Source organism: Sceloporus undulatus, unplaced genomic scaffold, assembly GCF_019175285.1.
Source record: "Sceloporus undulatus isolate JIND9_A2432 ecotype Alabama unplaced genomic scaffold, SceUnd_v1.1 scaffold_19, whole genome shotgun sequence".
Taxonomy (NCBI): Eukaryota; Metazoa; Chordata; class Lepidosauria; order Squamata; family Phrynosomatidae; genus Sceloporus; species Sceloporus undulatus.
The window spans coordinates 1,283,075-1,295,646 of NW_024802941.1; the positions used below are offsets into that span (position 1 = coordinate 1,283,075).

General features: G+C 41.7%; 1 protein-coding gene across 1 annotated transcript in view; it reads left to right on the plus strand.

The window, feature by feature from the left end:
- Positions 1 to 12,572, plus strand: part of LOC121917454 (snake venom 5'-nucleotidase-like) — a 33,332-nt gene that overhangs the window by 18,885 nt on the left and 1,875 nt on the right. The window contains exons 3-6 of the mRNA XM_042443435.1: positions 717 to 905; positions 5,159 to 5,356; positions 6,249 to 6,403; positions 11,454 to 11,562. Coding sequence (XP_042299369.1) covers positions 717 to 905; positions 5,159 to 5,356; positions 6,249 to 6,403; positions 11,454 to 11,562 — 651 coding nt within the window. The remainder of the gene's footprint in view (positions 1 to 716; positions 906 to 5,158; positions 5,357 to 6,248; positions 6,404 to 11,453; positions 11,563 to 12,572) is intronic.

Here is a 12,572-nt window from a genome sequence, read left to right on the forward strand (position 1 = left end):
CACCATAAGTCAGAAGTGACTTGAAGGCACACAACAACAGAACAAAAGACTATACTGTGGTGTCACTCTGCTAGCACAACACTTCAAATGATCACCAATTAGCAGACATTAATTCTCCTTTGCATTAGCCTCCCAGCCTGAGGCGGGCCATCAGCACAGAACAATACACATACAAATCACTCCTGCATTCCCAGGCTCACACAGTCTATATAAACCCAACTTTTTCCAGGCAAGCATTTTCTGAAGATGCCAGCCACAGATGCTGGCAAAACGTCAGGAAGAAAATTTTCTAGAACATGGCCACATAGCCTGAAAAACCCAGAAAAAACCATGGATGCCGGCCATGAAAGCCTTTGACTTCACAAAACAAACTAGCTTTTAAACCTCTCTTTAACTCACATTGCCCACCCTGCACTCAGCACATTTTAGAGCATTGCAGATAGACATTCGACCAGATGCATTGCTCTTTACTAAAGTGACCAAAACATTCCCGGTCATATAACTCTAATTTTAAAAAATAGTCAAAAAAGTTAATTAGGAAACAATGTGACATCTCTTGTTTGAAATGAAGGAAGGGATGGAGGAATATCAAGTATAGGTGTGTGTGTGTGTGTGTGTGTGTAATGTCTTTATGCTTTACCGAATCATGTTTGGTGAAAATACAATTTAGGTTTATACAATAAAAATATTAACAGATTTTTTTCCTGATTTTTAAGGGCAGGATTTAGTGTTTGAAGATGAAATTGCAGCATTGCAGCCACAGGTAGAAAAACTTACTACTCTGGGAGTCAACAAGATCATTGCACTTGGTCACTCTGGTTTCACTGTGGATAAAATGATTGCTCAGAAAGTTAAAGGTGTGGATGTTGTGGTCGGGGGACACACAAACACATTTCTTTATACAGGTATGCCATTTCTTCAGCAAAGGACAGTTTCTGATTATTAATTATTTTAAAACTTAATTATTTTAGTTAGGGTTAGCATTTTGGTATATATTTAGCATAGTGCTCAGCATAGTGCTAAAAGTTTAATTTTCATGCCTTTATTGTATGAGGCAAGTGTCTGCATATTATCATTTGCTGGGCTTGGAATTTGGGACTGAAGTGGAATTGACAAAAGAGTGTGCTCGCTGTCCATCTATGCTGCACTGCTTTCAATGGGAAATACAATTTGAACATTTGAGGATTCTGGAACTTTCAGTCCAGACTTCTGTCCAAGTTAGCCATGTGTGGGAGAAGCTCTCTCATCTGGACCAAACTTTGAAAAATAGAGGATGAAATCAAATAGAATAAATAGTCTGGTCTGAAAGTTCCCACCCCTGCCCCCATTTATTTAACTGGCATAAAAAGAAGAGACCATCAGTGGTACATCTTGTTTTTGTATGCTCTATTTTCAGCATCTAGACTTTACGTTGTTGTTGTTGTTGTTATTCATCATAGTTTCCTTTGGTTTGCTGTGATGAACCAAGGATACTGTGTCTTTTTCCTGTAACCAATGTATTCATGACAGAAACAAATTCTGTCTTTGGCCTATTGGTTTCCTTGTGGTTTCCTGACTCCCTGTTCCTTCACTCTCTCACTATAAGAACCCTCTCTCTGCCAGCATATTAGACTTTTCCTCTGAGATTTGCCTGTCCACATACCCACCACCCCCATGTTAGATGGTGGTTCACTGAGAAGAGCAAAACTGCTTGCGTCTGAAATGCTAAAACAGTATTCTGAGAGAGTGTGTTTTGTTTTTAAAGCCTTCTGAAATAGCACCGTGGGTAAACTTCACTTGGCTTAAGTCAGAATTGGCTTGGTAATTACAGCCTTTTCCAAAAAGGGTACAGAAAAAAAAAGAAGTGCCTGTTTTTAAAAGTGTTCTCTACTGGCATGTACGGTTATGTTGTATGCGCAGCAGATGACACCATGCACAAGCACCTGATTTGGATTTATTTTTTTTACAATATACCGAGAGAGCAACTGGCCTTGGAAACCTGATCTGCTGAATGCTAACTGTGTGTGTGTAGGGCATAATCTTACATTCTAATCTGTAATGTAACTTTTTGGTGAAATGCTGCTGGACTGGTAACACCTGCATTAAAATTTAGACAGACTGTATTCTGGACCAAGTAATGCTAAACATGAGCAATATCACTGATCAGAAACAGTTCACCTGGTCTGAGAATCATCTGCAAAAATAAAAGTCAATAGGGTGATTGCCAACAACTGGATGATCAATTCCCAGATTTTCCCTTGTGTCCCAGCATGCCTGTGGCCCCATTTGACTTTCCCTACTTTGAAGTCCAGGTTTTGGACCCTTTTTTTCATCCTAGTTGACACTATTGCACATCATTCACAAACCTAATGATTTTCAAAATTCTATTTCTTTTTTGTTGCAAATGGTGAGAGATGTCCATCCCTGAGCTTGCAGGAATTCCCCCCACTCCACCCCAGCAACTCACTGATCTCCCAACCAGCATGGCCACAAATGGGAATAGTCCAAATATGGAAGTTTTTCAAGCTTTGGTCCAGAAATCCTTCTGGATGCAACAGTTTATAGATGTTTTAGCCCATTTTTAATAATCTGCTTTGGTTTTTGAAAGGCATGGCAGTAATTGGCATGCCACCATCAACTATATGTTGAGATTTTCAGAACTGGAAAAAATGCACTTGGGAGCTGTCCAGGAGCTGAGGGTTTTAAGACAAGTGGAAATGCTGTCACTGGCAGCATTTCCAAAGAATCCTTCATGGCCGTGAGATGCTGGCAGGCTGTAGAATATAAAAGCTAGTGACAAGAGTTTTCCAGTGCACTTACCAGTGTCCTGGTAACTTTCTTAAGATGGAATAATATTTACTGACTTAGTCCGCGGTGGATTTCTGGAAATAAACCCACTACGTTTAGCAAACAAAATGAAATGAAGTAAATAATGGTGTCTTGTGTAGTGTGTGGGTGTGTTCAGTGATAAAGAATGTGACTTTAATCAGACCATGAATATGTAATCAAAATTCCCATTTTCATTTAGGGATTTCTGTCTTGCAGTTCGTATTTGTCCCTGTGAAAAAAAAGTTTAGTTTCCTTTGTGTTCTGTTCCCTCCCAAAAGTCAGTATCCAAAAGGGTAGCAAGCAGTGTTCTGCTCCTGAATAACAGCTTTTCTTCTCCCCTTTTACCATGTGCAGTCTCACTGTCTTAAAAACCTTTATTCCATAACCCTTTTGCCAGGAATTTCTTGAATTAAAACATCCCAGATTGGATTTTTTTTTTTTTTGAAAGGTTGAGGAACCATATTGGTGCACACATGGAGGCACTGGTCTTTCATCTCTTCCACTCCCAAAAGCTATCTAGATTTTCCTCATCCTCACTGACGAGGTTTCTGGCTCTCTCTCCACCTGCTAAAGAAGGGGGCAGTTGACCAGCCAGTCTTGCTTTACCCAGCTGTTGAAGGCTAAGAGAGAGGAAAAGCCATCTTGGCTGAAGATTTCTATAGCTGAGGTGATGGAGAAAATCCATCTCCACGGCCCCTCTATTTACTCTGAGAAGGTCAGGGAGATCTTAATGAAGAATGCAGTCTGGAGCAGCAACACAGAGGTGTGTGTGTGTGTGTGTGTGTGTGTAGTTTCTGCTCACACATGTGATTCCAGGCCAGAACTAAAAAGTTGGCCCAAATCTTACAAAGCATTATAATTCCAGCAGAAGGAAATCACATACATTCCCTCAAGTGTATGAGAAGTCCAAATGGATCCATGGCCAGAGATGAGCCTGCAGTCATAAGGAAATAATCTCAATAACCAAATTAAACAAAGATTCTTCTACTGCAGGTAACCCCATAAAGCAGATTTGTAGGGATAGCTTCATCTGTGACAATGTACTCTAAATTTATATCATGTTGTGTACGTCAATGTCACCCTTTTCAGCTAGACAGTGGCATCAGTAGGAGGGTGCAGGGGGTGCGTATTGCATTGGGTGACACCCAGAAGGGGATGACACCTGGTTGAGCCCTCCTCTCCCTTTACAGCTTCCTCTCCAAAGAGAAAGCCCAGGATGGAGAAGGAGGGCCAGCATGTGGCTACCGCCCTCCCAACTGCTTTCTGAGTCCAATGAGGAATCGGAAGGCGTGGGGATAGGGAGAGGGAGTCTTCCTTCCAAGTCCAGCATAGACTCAGAAGGCATGAGGGGAGGGAGTCTGCCCCCTGAGTCCAGCCTGAATTTGGAAGGCATGGGGGGAGGCTGCCCTTTTGACCCCACCTTTATAAGCCCCACACCACACACTGGGTGACACCCGGACTGGGGATGCCACTGCAGCTGGACACTTGTTAATGGGAGGGAGGATCAGCAAAACATAGCAAGTTTCTAGTGAAAAATAAACAAGCCAATACACTACAAAAAAAGATGCATAAGACACTATTTTGAAATGTTTGCAGAGAAGTATGCATTGCCACAAGAATGGATAAACACAGTTGGACTAGACTGGATCAAATGGAAAGAAACATTCTATTCATGCAACAAAAGATATTATAATAAAGTCCAAACCCTATAGCTACTATGGCTGTGATCCTACAGAACCACAAACACAACAGTGGTAATTGGGGGGCTATACATATAGTCACAGGTATTTTTGCAGAAGACACTCACATGGCTTAGTAGACAAGCCTTTTTTTAAAAAAAAGTCTTCTAAATCTTAGCAACAGGGATGGGGTGTGGTTAAGATGCTGATTGTAAAATCAGAAGGTTGTCAGTTCGAGGCCCAAGTGCTGCATGATGGGGTGAGCTCCCATCACTAGTCCCAGCTATGCCAACCTAGCAGTTTGAAAGCATGCAAAAGCAAGCAGATAGATAGGTACCCCTTCTCTGTCATAAGGTAACAGCATTCAGTGCAGTCATGCTGGCCACATGACCACTGGAGTTGTCTTCAGACACCACTCTGCTCCATTACGGAGCTTGGTAACGGAGATAAGCACCACCCCCGACAGTCAATTGCAACTAGATATTCATGTCAAGGGACTACCTTTTTAAATCTTAGCAGCCATGCCTTAGTCCTCTTCTTTCTGCCTTTTTTTCTGCTTCAAGAATCCAAGCACAAGTGCCTCAGAGACTTCTCTCCTGTTTGTAACTGAACTATATGTACTTTGAAAACCAAAAAGGGGAAAAATATTCATGCTGTCATCATTTTTACAGGCAATCCTCCTTCAAATGATATACCTGCTGGTGCTTATCCATTCATGGTGAAATCGGATGATGGGCGTGAAGTGCCTGTTGTTCAAGCTTACGCATTTGGAAAGTATCTTGGCTATTTGAATATCACCTTTGATGATGATGGAAATGTAATTAATGCATCTGGAAACCCTATCCTACTAGACAGCAGTATCCCGGAAGGTATGGGGAAAGAATCTGACATTTCTGTCTGTAGCCCTTCCTCCAGTGGCATTATTAACTCATACTTTTAAAGGATTTTGATAAGTATATCAAAATGCCACCCAACTTATAAAATTACTGCTCCTTCTCCCTTATACTGTACCAAATAAATCCTGTGATATGACTATAAAACCACTTTCAGTTGCTTATCCATAAATATAAAAATAGGTTTCAGCTGAAGTTAGAGTGCATGCTTTCACTCTTTGCACTCTTTATGGAAACACAGTCTCTTTATAAACGTTGGCCAGATTCCAAAGAGATATGCTAGGTTATGTGTGGGGAACGTGTGGCCACCTATATTATATTGGACTTTCTGTTCCCATCAGCCATAGCCCTTATGACCCATCATCAGAAATGATAAGAGTCCAGGTTCTGGAAGGTTGCAGTCTCTCCAACTCTGGTCTAAGTGCAACCAAAGTCTGGGCACATCCATTGGGATGCTGGCTTTTTAAAAATAAAATTAAAAAATCCTTTGAACAAATTCTATCACATAATAAACCACTAGATTTGTGGTTTGAGGTGTTCTACCATATTAACAAATATGGTTTCTGAAAGCAACTTACTGTAAAACATGGGGTGTGGCAAGGTTATTGTACAAGAAACATAAGCTCTACTCCACAGAAGCCATATGGAACTGGTTGTGTGACTCTTTGGATCCAAATTATTGTTAAATAGAAGTCCTCACCCTTTTCATTGTGCTGGGTTTCTTCTGAAGAGTGATTATCTGTGGAGTAACTTTCATTGCAAAGAACCCCAAAGCTATTGTAATATTGTGCTGTACATAAACAGATATGCTATTCTCATGAATCATCCAGTCAGTAATGGCATTTACTATATCGTATTTCTGATTCAGATCCAATTGTGAAAGCAGAAGTTGACAAGATGAAGGCTGAGCTGAGAAATTTTTCTTCAAAAGAAATAGGAAAGACTATTGTTTATCTAAATGGTACCAGTCAAGCATGCCGTTTTCAGGAGTGCAACATGGGAAACTTGATTTGTGATGCTGTGGTAAGAAAGTCATTGCTTAACTTATAAATAACTGTGTGGAAGTATTTGATGGCTTTTGGATGGTATGCTAAAGAACCACGTCTGTACATTAAGATGCCAAATTGGGTGAGGGTGAAGGTCATCTAAAATCCTAGATGATGTACCTGTAGCCATTGCCACTGAGGAAAAAAAGTTACTGTAGAGGTTTTATTATTTTTAACATCTGTTATTACACATATTTATCCCATCTTTCCTCCATGGAGCTCAGAGAACCATGCACTTATTTTCCCTCCCAGGTTTTTTTGTTTGTTTATTTTACAGCAGTATGTTAGATTGAAAGAGAGTAACTGGTCCAAAATTCTGTACTGGACTTCATTACTGAGAGGAAACCTGAACCTACGTCTCCTTATTCTGACACATGAACTCCTACACTATATTGGTTTTAAAATGCACCTTGTTCAAAAGGATGGCCCCTGCCTTACACTTTCTAACCAGTTCTCAGATCTTCATTCCTTCTCCAGTAACAGTGATAACTATTTTGCAATATGGAAATTGGTGCTTGGCATCTTTGGTCGTATCTGATACTGATACCTAAGGATGTAAGGGCCCAACACCTTCTCCTTCTCTTTAATGTTTACAGGGGAAATAATACTTGCATGGCTTCTGGTATATCTTTGCCATGGGGACAGGTGACAAAAGCTTCCCTTCCTTTCTCCCTAAAGGAGAAAGTAGGCTTTTTAAAAGTGGAAACTGTTTTTAAAATATAAAAGAAAACATAGATGTATCTTTAGGAATATAGCATAACAAGAGGGTATATTCAGTGAATACAGCTGGCTTAAGGCCCTCACTCCTTATTCTGGTGGCAAGTGTAATACCCAAAGTGAACAGGCTAAGGAAAGTCAGCATGGTGTAGTGGCATGAGCATTGGACTATGACTCTAGAGATTAGGGTATAGAAACCCACTTGGTGATCTTGGGTGAGTCACACACTCACAGCCCCAAAAATCCTGTAATAGGTTCACCTTACGGTGGACATAACTAAGAAATTACTTAAAGGCATGCAACAACAAGAACAACAAAATAGGCCAAGATATAAAACAAGTCATTCTAAAACTCCACTAGTTGCCATCTGTAGCCCATCAATCCATTTCCAAAGAATTGAAAAAACTAGGTCAAGCGTTAAATTTTCCCCCCTGAGATTCCTCCCTCGGTCTCCAGAAGCATTTAATTGTCTCTCTTCCTTTCCTAAGTGCTTCTAATATTTGATAGCTTTAGTATACTCAGGAATTGAAGTTTTGTTTCTTTTGTAGGAAGTGTATACTTTTTTGTGCATTCTCTAATTTCAGTTCCCCACCCCCACCCCCATTTCATCCCTTCTGACTTCTACCTCTATCCTGTCTACCTAACAGAACCCCTGTAGGTGCCAGGCCCAATTGGTTCTTTGCTCGATACCCCTGATTTAACTTTTCCTTTAATCTAGCCCCCGTGGTCTTGCAGGACCATTACAACCTCTAAAATAAAGCACAATCCAGGGAAGGGAAATCATGTCTTGGCTTATATTGTTGCCTTGTAGAAAACTGAATTTAAGGTTTGCACAATTAAAGTTAATTAGGCAGTCCAGGGAAATTTGTCTCGAGTTGAAAGCATTCTCCACAGGAAGTTACTTGACTTGGCACAACTCCTTTTGTTTAGGTTCGTGAACAATGATTGACTAGGGTGGCATCGGACTCAATTGGCTTGCACTAACTTACAGAGGAGCAAACTCCGTTCTAAAGATAATTAGCAGTGGATTTAAACTTTGGACACACTTTACTAGCTCAAATCTGATTGGAATGCCTCCCAAATGGCACTTCCTGCAACAGTGACACTTACTGTTTCAAACTGCAATGTAACACCTGCACATGTACATGCATCCATAGAATTATTTTTTGAAATAATGCTTGTGCATGTTTTGAAGAGAAATAAAAATACCAGATTCAACTATGTATAGCTGAATTGTTGTGGTGATAATAGAGTATCCGGGGTAGTTTTCTTTTCCATTTTGCCAAAGATAAGCTTCTTCAGTTGTGTAGCCAGAATTCAAACTGCAATGTATGAAATACTAATTGTAATACCTTTAGCTTGCTGACACAAGATTCTTATAAACATCACTAATTGAATTGGCTTTAATTCTACTTTTGGACATTAGCCTTATGATTAATTACTGTATATACAAGATACAAAACAATATATATAGTTGGGTCCCCCCCCCCTCGGCCTAAATTATATTAGTAAGTTCATACATATTGAACCAAGTGGTGTTGTGTAAGTTTTTCCAGTACATGTGCATATGAACAGCTATACATAGTTGAACTGGGTATTTTTATTTACACGATACACCTGTATTTGTGGTTCATTATTGTTTAGTCAAATACTTCAGTGGTTTGTGTTTGTTTCTGTGCTCATGCTTTGACTCACTTTTATAAGAAAACCAAAAGTGATTCCTTTATAGAGTGATCCTCAGAAGAACATACTACTTTGTTCAATAAGGCACATTACTCATTAAGACTATTTAGAACATGGGTCAGCAACCTGCGGCCCGCGGGCCACATCCGGCCCCCGGAGGCGCCAGGAGCGGCCCCCGCTCGCTCCTGCCGCCGATTGCCGCTGCTCCAGCTGCCATTTTGTTTTTTTAAATGGCGGCGAAGTCTTGTGCGACGAGAAAGGTCGCGCGAGACTTCGCCGCCATTTTAAAAAACAAAATGGCGGCGCCCATCTAGGAGGCCCGGTGTGCTCCCTGGAGTCCTGTTCGAGGGCTCCAGGGCCATGCCAAGCCTCTGAATGGGCCCTCCTCCCTCCTCCTCCTTCGCCCTCCGCCCTCCTGGCCCCGCCCTTCGCCCTTCAGGCTCGGCTCTCCTGGCTCTCCCTTCTCTCTCCGCCCTCCTGGCCCTGCCCCTTCACCTTCTGGCTCTGCTCTCCTGGCTCTCCTGGTTCTGCCCTTAGCCCTCCCCCATGGAAGAGTGGGGAAGGGGCGAAGGAGGAGGAGGAGGCAGAGAACGAAAGAGAAAGAGAAAGAAAGAAAGAAAGAAAGAAAGAAAGAAAGAAAGAAAGAGTCAGAGCCACTACCACAAGGTTGGTTCATTGGGGGAGGGGGGTTATCGGAAGCTATACCTACTACCTGTGCCTTTGTGGTTTGGGACACAGTGTGCATGCATTTCCCCCTGTTCTGTGGCCTTCAGGTAGCTTCCACATGCTAACAAATATTGTTATTCTTATGCTTACATCCCTTGGTATTCCCTTTGCAAAATCCCTCCACATGGGCTGGCTGTTTGGGTTGAGACATTGTGCATGCATTTGATCTGGGTTTCCTGCATGGAGGGGGTTGGACTGGATGGCCCTTGCAGTCTCTTCCAACTCTATGCTTTCCCTCTGCTTTCTGACTTAGGTTAGCTTCCCTGCTCGACAAATATGTTTATTCTTATGCTTACATCCCTTGGTATTCCCTTTGCAAAACCCTCCACATGGGCTGGCTTGTTTGGTTGAGACAGTGTGCAGGCATTTGATCTGGATTTCCACTTTGATTTAACTTTACTTGGTTGTTCTTCATTTTGAATATTGTATATGTTTCCATTTTGTTTTTTACTTCAGATAATGTTTGCAGTGTATGTAGGAATTATTTATTTTTATTTATTTATTTATTTTTTAAAAAATATTATTTAATTATTAATTTTTGGGCTTTGGCCGAAGGATGGGACCGAGGAGGAGAGAGCTCCCGACATGCGGCTCCGCCCCTGGAGGGAGGAAGCTCTGCCCCAGCATGCGGCTCCACCCCCAGAGGGTGGAAGCTCCGCCCCAGTGTGCGGCTCCGTCCCAGAGGGTGGAAGCTCCACCCCTGGTGTGCAGCTCCGCCCCCAGAGGGTGGAAGCTCCACCCCCCAGCTTCGGCCCCCCAGTTGTCTGAGGGACAGCAACCCGGCCCCCGGCTCAAAAAGGTTGCCTACCCCTGATTTAGAACTACAACACCAGATTTTTACAGCAAAACTTTCATTTCAGATGCTTTCTTGACATCCCACCATGAGCCACATAACATGCAGATTCTTAAGGATTTTCTCCTATTATTCCACAATAAAGACATCTCTTCAAATCAGATCCTTCTAAGTGTATTTCTCAAGTAAAAGTTTACTTCTCCAGCTCATCATTTTTCCAAAACAATTTTCCTTGAGTATGGCTTCCTACAGAATCATTAATTCACAGCAATCAAGTTGTTATTGCAGTGCACAAAAAGGATATCTGTTGTGATATGTAGGCCATGACACAAAACATAACATTTTCCAACAGCATGTTTTATAAGAACTTTGCCTACTTCATAAAACTCTGCAATTTGCATAACCATGCCCCCCCCAAAAGTTAAAGATTGCATCTTTCTCTACACTTCTCTAACTTTCCTCATACAATATCAGTATATTATAGAAGGCTAGTATTTCATCCCTTCTGACCTCTCCAGCATTCATCTCAATTGTGATACTTCTGTGTATTAACCATACAACCATATATTTTCACGTGATGTGCCCAAAGCTGTTCCTAAATTTGTCAATGTACAGTCAGCCTTCCTTCTCCACCAGCTCCACTATTAATGGCCTGAAACTATTCCCCAAAATAAACCCCAAAAGCAAACCTTGATTTTGCCATTTTATATAAGGAACATTATTTTACTGAACTACTGTATATAATGGGACTTGAGCATCTATGAATTTTAGTATCCGGGGGGGGGGGTGTCCTGGGAACAAAGCCCAGAAGATACCAAGGGACCACTGCAAATATTTGCTAATTTTGGAGTAAGAATCCTGTTTTGTGATTTGAATATGGTTTTCCCATAGCGGGAATGTATGTAAACTTGTTTTTGTTTTTTTGTTTTGTTTTGCTTTGTTTTTACTGTGGAAGAGCTTTATTTCTAAATAACATCCCAGAATTTCTTTTTAAAAAACCACGAATTCATAAGATGCTTTGCAAAACTTACTTGCTGGAGTCCTTGCAGCCAACATAAATCAAAAACACCCGAAGTGATAGAAATTATTTTCTTTGTGAATGTTTTAGGTTTACAATAACCTGAGACATCCAGATGACAATGAGTGGAATCATGTCTCGATGTGCATCATAAATGGTGGTGGAATACGGGGACCCATTGATGAACAAAGCAATAATGGTATACCTAGAAGTAGGGCTGTTTTTAGGCAATACTGCTTCAATTCACTTTCTCTTTTTCACATTTCTGTCAACACTTAACTAATTTAGGGATTCTCATTTTATAACTTCTCTTCTGTATTTCATCACTGTTTTGTTTTTCTTAATATAATCAGATTGTAAAGAGTTATCTTTTCTCCCCCTCTTTGCACATGCAGACATTTCAGCAACAAAAAGTTAACAAAGGCCCGTTACAGACCGCCCAAAAGGGGTGGTCTCAGGCTGCTGCCAGTTGCAGCGTGGAGGAGCCGCAGCAGCCAAACCACGCGACTCCTCTGCGTTGCAAAAAAGGAGCGCGAAAATCGCGCTCCTTCCGGCAACCCGGAAGAGACGTCGCAAGTGCCAAAGCATGCACTCGCAACGTCTCTTCTGGGTTGGGATGTGCGGATGCAGAGCGTCCGCTACGTCAAGATGGCAGGGCCTATCTGTATAGGGCGCCGCTATCTTGACGTATCGGTTACGCACGAGGGGCAAGGCGCATCCGGAAGCGCCGCCCCTCGCGCGTAATTGCGGCGCAAGGACAGCACCTCTTAGGCCCATCTGTAACGGGCCAAAATCAGTTTAAAAGGGAACATTTTTCTTGGTATTAAAAGATTCTGTAGCAGTCCTCCAATTATATACTCCAACCAAAGATTAGTTTTAATAAGAAAACTCTCTTCCCACATGGCTGTGTCTCCATGCACAGATTGTAAGAAGCAACAAAATGTTTCCTTACATCATTCTGAAATGCTGCACAATATGAGTAGGTACACACCAAAACAAAATATTCACATGTTGCAAAGGACCGTGCATTAAGAAGCACCACACACTGCAGCCTCTTCATCAGCCTTCCCCAACCCATTACTTGCAGATTTTTGGACTTCAGCACCCATCAATCCTGGCCATAACAACTAATATCCATGAATGTTGGGCACTGTAGTACTAAACATTTGGAAGGCATCTGATTGCAGAAGGCTGTTTTGCACAGAGAAC